The 14702-nt window shown below is 37.8% G+C and overlaps 2 protein-coding genes and 1 non-coding gene across 3 annotated transcripts in view; 2 read left to right on the top strand and 1 right to left on the bottom strand.

Moving 5' to 3' along the window:
- LOC141435282 (phospholipid phosphatase 2-like) overlaps positions 1-383 on the bottom strand; it is a 40336-nt gene extending 39953 nt beyond the window's left edge. Inside the window, exon 1 of the mRNA XM_074097977.1 lies at positions 186-383. Within this exon, the coding sequence (XP_073954078.1) occupies positions 186-278 (93 nt within the window). The 5' untranslated portion in view covers positions 279-383. The remainder of the gene's footprint in view (positions 1-185) is intronic.
- A 5672-nt stretch (positions 384-6055) lies between these two features.
- The window catches only part of LOC141434747 (uncharacterized), a 36931-nt gene continuing 28284 nt past the window's right edge, over positions 6056-14702 (top strand). Inside the window, exon 1 of the mRNA XM_074097185.1 lies at positions 6056-6212. Coding sequence (XP_073953286.1) covers positions 6098-6212 — 115 coding nt within the window. The 5' untranslated portion in view covers positions 6056-6097. The remainder of the gene's footprint in view (positions 6213-14702) is intronic.
- Positions 10080-10151, top strand: TRNAE-UUC (transfer RNA glutamic acid (anticodon UUC)). Its single transcript has one exon. It is a non-coding gene; the product is annotated as a tRNA-Glu (tRNA).

Here is a 14702-nt window from a genome sequence, read left to right as displayed (position 1 = left end):
AAACGGCTTAACCCATTTTAAAGAAACATTGCTAAAAATCACCACAAGAAAATTCGCTTTCACATAAAAAAAACCGCATCGAAATCAGTCTATTTTTTGAGAGCTACGATACAGACCGATATTGGCATCAAACATAAGTATAACACCCCTCAGCATCGGGATTAAAACAGCCGAAAACTACTCACCGAACCGCTAATAGTGTAAGCGTCAATCGCAAACACCTCCGTGCTCTCCGTGGGCATCATTTTGTTAGGCGGCACACAATCCAAAACACCCATCACACCACACAAAACAAAAAACAAAAAAAAAACAGTCGACTCGTACTAATGTGTATTAACTCGACACGTGTCTGCGTGAGCGAGGGACTGTCAAGAGACTAAACAGTTCGCTGCGCGTGGGCAAGTCAAGGAGCTAATGATACTGGAAGTGGCTTTGGTTATCAAGCGATATTTAAAGATTGAAGGTCATGATTTGAGATAATGAACGATTTCTGGCGTATCTAGTGTAGGCATTGGCGTCTGCGTGTAAGGATTAACTAGTTATTAAGCTGCATGCTGTACGATGCATTTTTAATCCCCGACGCAAAAAGAGAGGTTATAAGTTTGACCGCTATGTACGAGCGTGCTTTCAAACAAAAGAAAACTGCATTCAAATCAGTCCACCCGTTTAAGAGCTACGGTCCCACAGACGGACACAGACGTCAAACTTACAACACCCCTCTTTTTGCGTCGGGGGTTAAAACAGGCACCTCTTTTCTACATCTGGATCAATTCCAATAGTTTTTATGATTTAGAGTGAGATAGAACTACCATGTTCTGGGAAGAAGGGCGAATTTCAAATCCACATGTCTTTTATTTTTGCCCAACTATGACCACATCTAGTTTAAATAGGTCGACTAGTCTACCGTAACGTAGCGCGGGTACTATCTTTATGATTCACGTGAGTTTAATACTAATGAAATATCAAGTTATGTCAGTCTGTGTCACGGAGTTCGTGTTAGGATTCCGGTCCCGGGTTATGACTCACTGGTGGGTCATTTTGGTGGCGCTTAAATCTGCACTAACATTTGATGTTAGTTAATCGTTGCTTGCATAATGACAGTGATACTTTGACCCAATGGAGTGTGGGGTGTGAGTGGTTTGGGTAACTTTGACCCGTATAAACGCCAATTATACGAGTAATCTATTAAAAAAAAACCAATCACATGTCAATGTGCCACAATTTCAATGCGATAACCCTACTTTAAGGTAAGTAATTCCCTACCGCTACCTTTGAGTTTGCTAGCAACGTTGGTGGTGAACCAGCTGGTTGGTGAATATAGCAGAAATCAAACGCGAACACTATTCACACCACACTAGACGTAAGGCAACTCTACTAACTGTGACATTTAATTTCATTACTTTATTTTAATTGTGATTCATCATCATCATTACCTCAGCCGTAGGACGTCCACTGTTGGACATACGCCTCCCCCACACACCTCCAGTTGCTTCGGTTGGCAGCGGCCTGCATCCACCGTGAACCCGCGGCTTTAACCAGGTCATCCGTCCATCTTGTTGGTGGACGTCCTACGCTGCGCTTGCCGATCCGCGGTCTCCCACTCGAGAACTTTTCGGCCCCAACGGCCATCCGCTTTCCGTGATATATGGCCAGCCCATTGCCACTTCAACGAGCTAATTCGCTTGGTTTTGATTGTGATTATGTAATTTAAAACTTGTTATTGAAATCATACCTACAATTGTTTACAAAGCCCTCGTCCACAAGTCCGACTCGAGTATTACGAAGTTAAATATAGAACGGTGGTTTTCCTATTGTATTTCGATCTTGGGTCTAGAATATAATTGTTTTTACTATGTTACTATGTTTGTTTCACTTGCTATCTAGATCCTATAGACAAAAATAGTTTAAATAGTTAGTAAGTAAGTTTAGTTTAGTTTATCAGTTAAGAAATAGACACAAAATGTACATGTCAAGAGGTTGGAGGAGCGGAGCCTCCTGACAGGCTTTTTCAAGCTTACAAGGAGGTCCCGGCCACTATTATGTAAAGTCTATTTTCCTAACAAATAAAACATTTTTTCATTTTTATTTTCATTTTATTTCTATAAGTTAGTAAAGTAAGTAAGTAAATAAATACGTTTACAAGATCAAATAAAAATAATAATAAGTAATAATAAAACATAAAAGTATTCATCAGTAAATTACCAAATTAAATGCGGATTGTATGTCCTATCAAATTTTTTCCCGCATTGGTTTTCCTACATTTTATTAATTTAGTGTGTTTAACCGCATAAAACGATGATTAAGCCTTTTGAATGGCCTAAATGGGAAAAGGCATAATTTCTCATCCAATCTCATACAGGATCATCCATAAACACGGTATTTGACAACTGTGGAATTTGCCATACCTATCCTTTACATTATTATAAAAATATACATAGATACACGGACAAAGTTTAGCATAGAGAAAAAATAATTATATCTGTCTCTTTCTAAAACGCTTTTCTCTATGCAGCAAGTATAGCGCTACTTGCGGGTGACGTCACATGTGAGAAGTCTTTCTCTGTCTAACTAATTAAAACCTTCATAACTCTGTCATATTAAAAAAAAACTTAAAATTTGTTTCCCTGTTCGATTTGCGACACGGGAATAAAATGAAATAAATAAAATAATCAATATTTAAATAATTGCAATTTTCATAGCAAAATGTGTGACGAAGGGGAGGGGAGGGCTAAAAATGGACAAAATTGGTTTGACAATTGGTACAGCAGAAATAAAAAAAATATATATAGGTAATTTATCTCCTCGCTAAACGTTTCGACATTTAATTAATAATAATAATAATAATTTATTGAATAATTTACAGCACAAGATAATAAAATACAATGTTTTACATAAATCTATGTTACATGTTTAGCACGGGGTTTGCACGTTTGTGTGCAATTACTTATAGGTAAGCATTTATCTTATCGCTAAACGTTTCGAAGTGGTTTTAATTAAAATTTTGTTTATATCATGCTTTTTCTAGCTACTAAGCGATAGCTACCTATATCATACTTCGTTTATTTTAGCATTAGGTATAAAGTCAGCGAACCTGACGTGTCTTTTTATTAAAAATCATTTCTGAAAAAATACGTCACAGCAAATATATGTAGCAAAGCAAAAGAGATAATTATGATCATTTAAATTCTTTTTCACTTCTCATGCTCGTAAAGTTCGTGTTTATGCTGTATCTAGGCGACATAAAATGACTTTTTATGCTCTAGTGCATAAAATAAAATCTTCGTCTAACACCAACTCAAGACCAAGGTAATCAGGTGTCAACAGCCACAAACAAAAAAGTTTCTATATATTTAATTTTTTTTTTAATATATAGAACTAAAAATCAATCAAATCAATCATAATAAATCAGTAAAATTAAAGTAATGGAATTATTATAATAGTGCATAAAAAATAAAAGGTACATAGAAAATTAATCATTGTTTCCACTGGTGCTATTTCATTTCCTCGCCATCGAAGTGAAAAGCAGAGTGTAAAACTCGAGCATTAAACCCATTTTCCCCTCGACGTGTCTATCCACCCTCGCCGTACCGGCTCGGGTGGCTATATGAACACCTCGGGTAAAATGGCTGGTTTTATGCTCTTGTTGTATAATCTACTGTTGGTTCCCTAAGTAATAGTTAGGTACTTTTTTTAAAGCGTTTTTCAATATAAGGACTCGTCAAGATTGTTTACCTTTTTGAAATGCTAAAACAACTGAGTTGTAGTTTAGATAGAAGTGGATAGATAGTTAGCTTTTTCGCACTACTTATGTGAAAAATTGTGTGACGGGAATAGGTATGGCACTTTACGCACTATATCTGATTTCCGTCATCCTATTTCAACATATAAATAGTTCTACGACTAACATACTTGAGACCATATTTTCACGGATTCAGATCGGAGGTAGTTTTGATATACCGCAAATACAAATAAATAAATAAATATCAATACCTACACTTGATACCAATTGACCTAGTCCCAAACTAAGCAAAGCTTGTACTATGGATACTAGGCAAGCGGATAAACATACTTATATAGATAAATACATACTTAAATATAATCTATCATTATTATTGTTGTTAAACATCCAAGACCCGAGAACAAACACACGGTACGTATTATTCATACAAGTATCTGCCCCGGCCGGGAATCGAACCCGGGACCACAAGCTTCGTAGTCAGGTTTTCTAACCACTTGGTAATCCGGTTGTCAAAAATCAAGATCATATTCGGATTATTTCGGATGCAACATAGTACCTACTCTCAATTAGTGGGTTTATTTTGGGCGAATCCAGCGAAGCGTGATACCTATTTTTTGTCATTCCGTGACTAAGTACCTAATAACTACATCTATATACTTGGAAATCGAACCGGATTTGATGTAGAACCATGTTGGGACTTACACATAATAAAATTGTTAAAATTGAATGCTCTGCCAAACCTCCACAAAAAGCTCCTGTAACCGCGTATTTATTTTTAATCATTAACTGGGGACTATTGAAATATATGATTTCAAAATGGATATGACATAAAACAACATCTTATGTTTGAGTCTCATCTGGTAGCATGGTGTACGATGGTGTTGTTCTGAAGATGAGCTCTGGTTGAGTTCGAAACGCGTCAGTGTAGTGTGGTGACAGATGGGTTTGTGTGATTTGTGTTGTTCTTACAGTGTGGAGGTGGAGGAACTACGAACACGCATATTTTGCATAAACTTAGCTATCATAAGGTCGCGGGTGAGCAATGAAATTATTTTAGTTCATTGGTGACTTCAGTTCTTCGGTGAACTCAAAATATATGAATGTTTACTTTTAACTAACCGATAACGGGCAAAAGGCTGTCAAGGTGAGTCGAACAAGTGAAATATTTTTTAAGTTTTGTTTAAATACTTACTGCTGAAAAGATACCGGTTCTTTGCAAACATACGCTGAGTCAGAACTGTTTGCTTTCACGGTGACTCATTTGTAACTGTGTCGGCTTGAACTGCTACTTCTGATTGTAATAGTAACTGCTGTATTGAGCACTGAATATCTTATAAGTTAGTATACTACTTACACACTACTATATTCTTCCTCTTTTTGACTTTTTGTTTTTCCTTTTTAAGGGTTCCGTCCTCGAAAGGAAAAAACGGAACCCTTATATGATCACTTTGTTGTCCGTCCGTCCGTCCGTGTGTCAAGACCCTTTTTCTCAGGAACGCGTGGAGGTATCAAGCTGAAATTTATATCGAATACTCATATTGCGGTCCCTTGAAGGCTTGAAAAAATCAAAGTTTTAAGTAAACGCAATCAAAAGTTACAGTCATTAAACAACGTGATTCCATACAAATTGCCGTGCACTGAAAACCTATAGGGTACTTCCAGTTGTTCTAGAAACTTGAAATTTGGTGTGAAGGTAGCTAAGTAATTCCGATGGTCAACTGTGGTCTTCATCATCAGTTCCATTTCATCAATTTACTATACGTGTCTCGACAACATTGAAGAGTTCCATCGATTTCCTTAAGATCCAATCATTAGATCCTGATTTGGTGCTTATGGGACCTAATTGAAAACATTCCTAGAGGAACGCAAAAAAAATTCAAATCGGATCATAAAACGGAGTTCTGAGGTAACAAACATAAAAAAAATACAACTGAATTGATAACCTCCTCCTTCTTTGAAGTCGGTTAAAAAGAGATTTTCATAGATAGATAAACAAATACAGATAGACAAAACTGTATAAAAACTAAAAAACTAAAAAAAAAACCGGCTTAATAGGTACAACACGCCTAACACGTCAACAAAAAAGTATCAAAATATGCAATAACGCTATAAAAATAGAAACAAACGATAATTATAATCCGACGTGTAGATATTAGCATGGACATTTACTATGTAATTACAAACAAGTATACACACTCTCATCTATGACTACAAAACCTACTTAGTCACGATGGCATGACGGAATCGTCATTGACTGACAAAACAGTTTAATCTCAAGAAAAAAAGATAAGCATGTCACTTCATTTGACAGTTAGCTCACCGATATCTTAACTTAGCTATTTATATCCGGATTCCGCTATGAATTTTCCTCAAATACAACCGTTGGAAGACCAGGCTGTGGATACTGTGGTCTCTGTTTTAAATAGGGCAAAAGAGCAACTTGGTTTGCGACAAACACTACAACAACTTGCAGGTAAATCTTTAGTTTAGTTTAAGTATTAAATAATTATACAATAACGTATTTGCAGGAAGTTATGAATATTATTGAAGTCCAATAACTCCAATACATTTGAAAGGCTAAGAATCGACTGTTTCTTCTACGTATCTCCTCATTTGTGAATCGATCCTATCCTCCAAGTAAAAAATAACCTAAAAAATAACCTGGTCTCCCTGTACCTGTGTGTGTCGTCTTGCCTCTCATATTTACCACACAAATGCATTCCGTGGAAGTTTTAAATACGTCGCATCCAAAATCTGGAACAATCTCGCGCCCCCACTGCGCTCTACTGCGCTCTCTATTGCTATTTTTAAGCTAAAATTAAAGGATCATAATATTATATGCTATAGCGTCAGTTAATTGGCGATATTGTATAGTACTCGTACCATGTAAACATTTAGAACTAAGTGAAATATATAAAGAAGTAGAAATAAATAATGAGTTACATATCAGGTTTGTTAGGTTATTTTCCTATAATCCTTTTTTCTTTGTAGCAAATTTTCATTTCGCTTTTTTTTCACGTAGGCAATATTTCCAAGTCTGCTTTTTTAATGAAGCTTATTTTCACATTTGCGTTTTTTCTGAGTCGCATTTTTTCCAGTCGCGTTTTTCCCCAATTTCAATCGACACAGAAACATAGGAAGGTTTAGGTTATGTTAAGTTTGCATCGGTCCGAAGGGCCAAAACTACACAAAAATAGGAGCTCCGTCGACACTGTTTCTGTGTCGATTCAAATTGGGAAAAAGCGCGATTGCGAAATAAGCTTCAGTAAAAAAGCATATTGGGAAAAAAAGCATTTAGGAAAATCTGCGAATGGAAAAATCATGTTAGGAATGAATACGTCTGGTTTAAATCAAGAATAGGAAAATGTGCGACTGGAAATTTAGCTACTAGGAAAAGATGATTTTGGGGAAATATCCTAACCACCCTTGAAACGATGGGTTACAACCTCTGGAACGCGCTTAATGTTTTCCTAACAGACAGCAGGCGTGAAGCCAATGGCGTCCAATCAAGCTGAACCTGAAATGTCTGAAGACACCAGTGGCCCTGACCGCGGAGGCGTTCCTCACAGAGACCATAGAGAAGAAATGGCGACTGACCAACACATTCATGTATATGCTGCATTACAAGAACTGCAGTAGGGATGAGAGCTCGCAGTACTATTATTTTGAGGTACCTATGCTTGCAATGGACTAAGTTTCCTAAAAAAAACTTGTTAGTTCGTCAATATGGCATATTAAAATAAAATAAATAAAAAGACATTTATTGCCACAAAAAAAAATACACTGAACATAACAAAACAAAAAATAAAAAACAACAGACACGTTACAAATATGTGGCAATAGGCTCAGGCTCAGCATTCACATGCTGCCGGTCGACAACTGGCGGCGCTGATTTTCAGCCTGCGCCCGTCTCGCGGCACGTTTAACACAGTACGGGAAGGGTAAACACACAAAAGTATTTATATATATAAAACAAAAAAAACAACCATTAAAAAAAAAACACGTAAGGGAGGTTTAAAAAGAAGAAAAATGGGAGATCTGGCAATTCTGTTCTAAGAGACATTCCTAGCGGTTTCTGTGGATTTTTTGGGGTAGCATCCATTTCCATCTAGGTTCCAATTTGCACTGAAATTAGCATCCAAAGTATTAGTAGGCAAAGCTCTGCGCAGGGGGCGACACTAGCGCAAAACTCCATGACAACGTCAGTTCTGTTTATATTTTGACGCCATGACAGATCATGACCAAAGAGTATTGTACCTAGAAACAAAAATAAAATAAAAAAATATACCTATATTAAAAAAATCCTATTCTAAAAACATATTTCTATTATATTCTAAATCATGATATATTTATCAATAACAAAATAAATCAATGGATGGTGAAACAGCCCCTAAATCTCCACCAATCTAATCTGTTTCGCCATCCATTTGATTAGCGTTAACTGACGGTTAAATGTGATGCCGTCTCTGTCCATTCAAACAAAACAAATAGAGATGGCATCACACCTAACCGCCAGATAACACTAATCAATGGATGGTGAAACAGCCCCTTAATATGATATTATTATGGCATTTAAGATACCTACTTACTCAAAAAACCTATTTTGCCAGTACTGCACTCTAACGGCAGAAATTGCAGTAGTATTATTATAATTATTAATATTCCCTATAAGATTTTCGAAAAATACTGGATAGGTAGGTTACAGTCATCAGCACCAATATCTGACACAACAAGCGTGCATAAATGTCTGCAGGGCTACTACGAAACTCGAAACTCAAAGTTCGTGTCGTGCGGTCCCTCTGACACTTATACTATTTAATACGAGAGCGAGAGGGACCGCACGACACGAACTTCGAGTTTCGTAGTAGCCCTGCTGAAACGACTCTATCTCTAGATCCGGAAGGACGTGTCAGATATTTTTGCACGCTCCGCTGTGGCAGATTTTAATGCTGGTGACTGTACGTATTTTTTCTTCTATCAATTAAACAAAGTTAAAGCTCCTTGTGACGTCACGCTGTCCGACTCTTTTTAGTACGGTGTGACGTCACGGGTTCCTTCTCCCGGACCTTGTGACGCGATTCATCTTTGTAATTTTTTGGTTGATAGAGAAAAGATAAAATACGTGTCCAATAGGGCATATTAGGCGATGATCTACGCAGGGGGCAACACAAAAGCAAACTGTAAAGAAATCGCCATGACAACGTCAGTTCCTCTTCTCTTTTAAAATACTTATGGCTTTTCTGTCCTACTTCATAGGACAATTTCGCCAGTGTCAAAGTAAACTCTCTTTGAGAGGGTCGTTGTACGGTGGTTGTATTTGCAACTAGATACTAAAATTCCAGAAACCACGCGGAGACAACTTGCGCATTAAAAATTGTCAGACACGAGAGCAATATTAGAATTTTGTGATCACTGTTCACTGTTAAGGTTAATCACCGCATAAAACACTATCAAAATTATACTTCAACTAGCCAAAGAAACAGAAAATAGCAAAATTAGATATTGTCTACGTCCGCCATGTTCGAATGCTACAAATCGAATCCCCACAACGTCAGCTCTCTTCATATTTTCGTCGCCATGACAGATCATGATCAAAGAGTTTTAATACCTATAAAAATCACGACATATAAATGTTATTTACATCGATAGCAGCGATAGAGCTATATTTCCAAAAATTTAATTGAAATAATATGATATTACGGCATCCTGCGGAAATTTAAGATACTCAAAACCATAAACTAGCTAGTGCTGTACTCTGACGGGATAAAATTGCAGTAATATGACCTATTGTATTTTAACTATTATATTTTCTGATAGGTAATCTAATCGATGGACTAAGGAAAACATTTTTTTTACCCATGATACTATCTACCTAATTCACGAGGATTTGTGTTTCTAATAATCACTATTATTTCCCCAGACTGTGCAAAGGTTCTCCGATTCAAAGCACTGTTTCTCAATCACATGAAAACTATGCGATTCCGGGAAAAACAATCTACATCCTTCCCAGAGTCTCGAGCTATCTCCATGAGAAATTTCATCTAAATCGGTTCAGTAGTTTAAGCGTGAAGAGGTGACAGACACACTTTCCCTTTTATAATAAGTTTATAAGTATTAGGTATTAGAATGGAGTAGGTATCAATACGGATGGATGTTTATTTTGGCAGCACGTGGGTGTAATGTTGATGATAATGATAATCGATAACATGCTGGCAGATCGATACAATCATTGTGTTAAGTGTGCAATCGATTATCGTAAGAATAAAACCGGGTGACGTCACGTTTTTACATGAATTCTTGTGTACAGGTATAGAAGCATAATTTCGACTCTCTCGTCATCTCCCGTATGGTCTAGTGGCTAGGATACCTGGCTTTCACCCAGGAGGCTCGGGTTCGATTCCCGGTACGGGAATTGCTTTTTGCTTTTTATTTTTTAATTTTCGCAAGCAATTATTATAATAATCATTTATTTATAACATTTCTTTTTTTTATAACTTTTAACGGAAATTTACAATGAACAGGTGTTAACGATTTTTACAGAGATCCTAGCCGGATTTTTCCTTTGTTGAGAAAAAGACTGACCAGCAGAAGTAAATGAGCGATTATGATTGGTTTTTTGGAGTCTTTGTATTTTTTATTTCAACTGCAAATTTTTTACTTTTACAGCACGCAATTTTTGCAGCACGGAATGCTGAGGACCTGGATTCGATTCCCAGTGCTGGTCTCTTTTTCTGGTTTTTCTGTGCATCCATGTCTCAGTTTGTATTTTCGATATCGATGGTGGAAGTCTCAATTGGCGTAAGGGACAAAATACCGAAAATCACTTTTAAACATAGAAAATTAGAGTTTTTTTTTCTCTGTCGATTGGTAGTATTCAGTTACGATACGGCCTTACTTTTGCTGTTATTAACATTTATTATTTTAAAATAAAATAGCTTAAGGGACATGATATAAAATATTTGAGCTGAAAAATGGCGTAAATGTATTATTTTTTTAATATTTGGGTCGTAAGGGGCTGTGGCAGTTTCATATGTCCTTACGACTCGACTCATGTCGTTAAAAAAAAACCCAACAAATATAATAAAAGGGCGTATGGGTCAATTATTGTTTCATTGCCCTTTACACCCCAACATTTTATAACGAATAAGATAAAAAAGCAAGAAGTTGTTGGGCGTAACCTTACCGCCTGTACCTATTTCTTGTACCTAACATCAAAATACTAACGCGTCTACCTACATTCCACGCGCCGAGCGTTTGCGCATTGCACATTCGGTCAGTCGTGCCAGACACGTCAAACACGGAGGACGTATTTGATTGCCTACGTTTGTTCTTTGTCAACGCGCGTATTTTTTATAAGATGCCAAAAGCAAAACAAAAAAAGAAAAGATTAAGTTGATGGATCCCCTAATCGCTTGACGTCGAGCTAACATTTCCGTAATGGAATTTCAGTCAAGGATGTTGAGGTAAATTTCTCTTAGCTACTTTGTTTATTTTAAGCTATCTGACAGCTGTCCTGACAGATCCTAATAAAGAAGCCTGTGCCCAGCAGTGGGACGTATATAGGCGATATGATGATGCATATATAATAATAATTGCCTGTATAATTAATTATGTATGTTGAGAGTTAAAAATGGTATAATCGAACATCGTAAGGGACATTAAAAAACAGCAATTTATAAAATAATAAATACTTTTATGGGCGTAAGGGGTATAAAAAGCAAGAGCTGGAGTAAATTGCCGCTCGTAAGGGACAGTAGCAAACAGACATTTAAAAAAAAGGTGTAATTGGTACGTCGTAAGGGGCATTAAACAACAGCAACTTATAAAATAAGGAATACTCTTATGGGCGTAAGGGACATCAAAAGCTAAAACTAGAGTAAATTGTTGGTCGTAAGGGACAGTAACAAACAGACATTTTAAAAATTGAGGTTACTTTATGGGTGTAAGGGACACTTAAAGTAAAATACCTTGCTTGCTTCTTTTAGTTCATTAAAATACCTTGTTAATGTTAGGTCGTAGGAGGCATCAAAACAGAGGTTTTTAGAACTTGTAGTGATTGAAACAACAACTCAAGCAAGCATACTCCCAAATGTGGCAAAGCATGCAATAAAGCATGCAAGCAAGCATGCAAGCAAGCAAGCATGCAAGCAAGCAAGCAGCAAGCATGTAAGCAACCACCTAAGCAAGCTTGCAAGTGAGCATGTAATTTTGTCAATCAAATCAACAAACATGCAATTTTATCGGCCTGGGTTAGATGAACATCGCGGGCTACCCCGATCCCGCGATGACCGGTCTAGGTATTCTCCAGCGCTCATGAAGCGGGCTGGCGTCCCACTCCCTCACAGCTGCAAGCAGTGTGTTGGAGGAAGCATAAATAGTGCAAGCATGTATGCAAGCAAGCGTGAAGCAGAAGGCAAGCACGCATGCAAACAACAAATCAAGCAAGAATACTCCAAATGTGCAAGAAATAGTGCAAGCAAGCATGCAATCAACATGCAAGCAAGCATGCAAGCAAGCAAGCAAGCATGTAAGCAATAATGCAAGCAAGCAGCGTTAGTACGGCAGTGTTAGTAGTGAAAATCAGTTCATCCTCATCGTCATCAACAACATCATCAGTTCATTTATCGCTATCCTGCCGGAACTATGCTATTTTCCGGGATAAAAACTTATTTACTTGGCTATTTTTAACAGCTGCAGTATCTTCCTTGACCCTCTCAGCTAAACAAACAAGTCAGCCATAGCCGAGCATTTGTTGGAGTCAGGACCAAACCACTGGATTGAGCTTCACAATCCCAAATTCTGTCCACGGAACGTCATTTCTACTCAAGAATGGTACGTGAAGCAGTTGAAATAAAAAGCATAAAAATGTCAACCGGGACAATGGATAGAAGCTTTCATCTTCGTGGAATCCTGTTATTAATAAGTGTCGACGTCGGGATGAGTGTTGTGAGTCGGTGTGATGGGGTGACAAATAAAAATCACCAAAGTGCGGGTAGTTAGTGATTCGAGTGCTGGTACTATTAGTGATCAAGTGCGGGTAGTTCGAAGGACTCGCGCTCATAGTCAAAATGCCACAAACGGGACTTATCACGCTATTATTACACAAGTAATATTTACCTCGACGTTTCGGCAACGTTACAGTTGCCGTGTCACGAGTAGACTGAAGTGTAGGGTGTCAAGTCTGCCTAGCAGCGCGCGAGTTCTTCGAACTACCCGCACTTGATCACTATAGTGCCGGCACTCGTATCACGAACTACCCGCACTTGGCCACTTTATTAGTCACCCTATCACACCGACACACAACACTAACAACGTCCGATCGTCCCTCCGAACATTCATCCCGACGCCGACACTTATTAATAACAGGATTCCACGAAGATGAAGCTTATACCCATCGTCCCGGTTGAAATTCTTATGCTTTTTTATTTCAACCGCTACACGTACCATTCTTGAGTAAAAATGCCTTCCGTGGATAGAATTTTGATTGTGAAGCTCAATCCAGTGGTTTGGCCCTAACTCAACAAATGCTCGCTATGGCTGACTTGTTTACCTGGCGATTTTTAACAGCTGCAATGTGTTCCTTGACCCTCTCAGCTATTGTTCTTTTCGTCTGTCCGATATAGGAACTACCACAACTACAATCACCCTATAAACACCCGTGTTTGGGAAGGGAAAGACATCCTGGGTGTCCTAATATGCCTCGCAAAAACTAAAACTAAACAAAACTTAAGAAAATGTTACAAATTACATATTTTTTAAGGGGACGTGCAAAAAAATATGGCTTTTGCGCGTTATTTTAAATAATTAAGTGGTTCTTTGAGTTAATTCACTATTTTTTTTAATTTTACTACTGGAACTTACGTCCAAATATGTAGCAAATAAAATATATGATGTCCTATAAGACCAAAAATCGGTTACTACATTATTTATTTATTTACGGTTTTATGAGTGTAAGGGGCTATGACACCAGTATGTCACGGGCGTAAGGACAGCTATTTTTTCTTATTAAGCTTTTTACGAAAATGTCTATAGTTTCACGTTGAAAAGCAAGAAAATTCAAGATTTTACGTAATTAAACGTCCTGCAAGTTAAACAATAACATGCTGTGAGGGTTTAAAATTACCAAAAACTTCTTTTCGCTCTCCTGAAAAGTAGCATTTTGTCCCTTACGTCAATTGAGACTTCCCCATCGATATGGTTATCACGGGATACCCTAAAAGTAACAAATTTGGAATTGAAATAAAAAATACAAAAAGACTCCAAAAAACCAATCATAATTTGATTGCTTAGTAGCGACATCTCTTGTCTGGGTGAGCGGTTGGTTCCGAAAGAGTGTGACGTCTGTCGATGCCACATAGATGTCGCTAGTGCTGCTGCTTAAGTAGCAAAGTAGAAATAAGCAACCTGAGATATGTATGCATAGGAAAAAATCGTGTCTAGATTTGTCCACCAGTGGTGTAGGGGTTAAAGCACGCAGCACGGAATGCTGAGGACATGGGTTAGATTCCCAGTGCTGGTCCCTTTTTCTGGTTTTTCTGTGCATCCATGTCTCAGTTTGTATTTTCGAGTAAATGAGCGGTTGTGGTGCTCTTATACCTTGGCAGTTTTAGAGTCGAATCGCGGAGAGGTGTAATTAATTTGGTAACCGCTAGTAGTGAACCTGATATAGGGACCTGTATTTTTTTTCAGGCAGTCTTCAGCCAGCCCACTGTGTCCACCCTATACCTCAGGCCACAGCGTCGTATACTTTCGAGTACAAGACAAAATACGTAGAGCCACCACGAGCGTCCTATACCCTCTGTAAGTGTATAGGTAAATCATAGGCCTTTCAATGGGCGCGTCGTGTTTTTCCCATTGCTTGGCGCCTCGAAGGAGCGCGCTTAAGTAAAGTCATCAGCAAGGAGCGGAATTTCTCATCATCATCATCATCATCCCAGCCTATATACGCCCACTGCTGGGCACA

The sequence above is a fragment of the Choristoneura fumiferana genome, chromosome 14, assembly GCF_025370935.1.
Source record: "Choristoneura fumiferana chromosome 14, NRCan_CFum_1, whole genome shotgun sequence".
Taxonomy (NCBI): domain Eukaryota; kingdom Metazoa; phylum Arthropoda; class Insecta; order Lepidoptera; family Tortricidae; genus Choristoneura; species Choristoneura fumiferana.
Note: the sequence above shows the minus strand (reverse complement) of the source record. Positions and strands in the feature narration are given on the sequence as shown.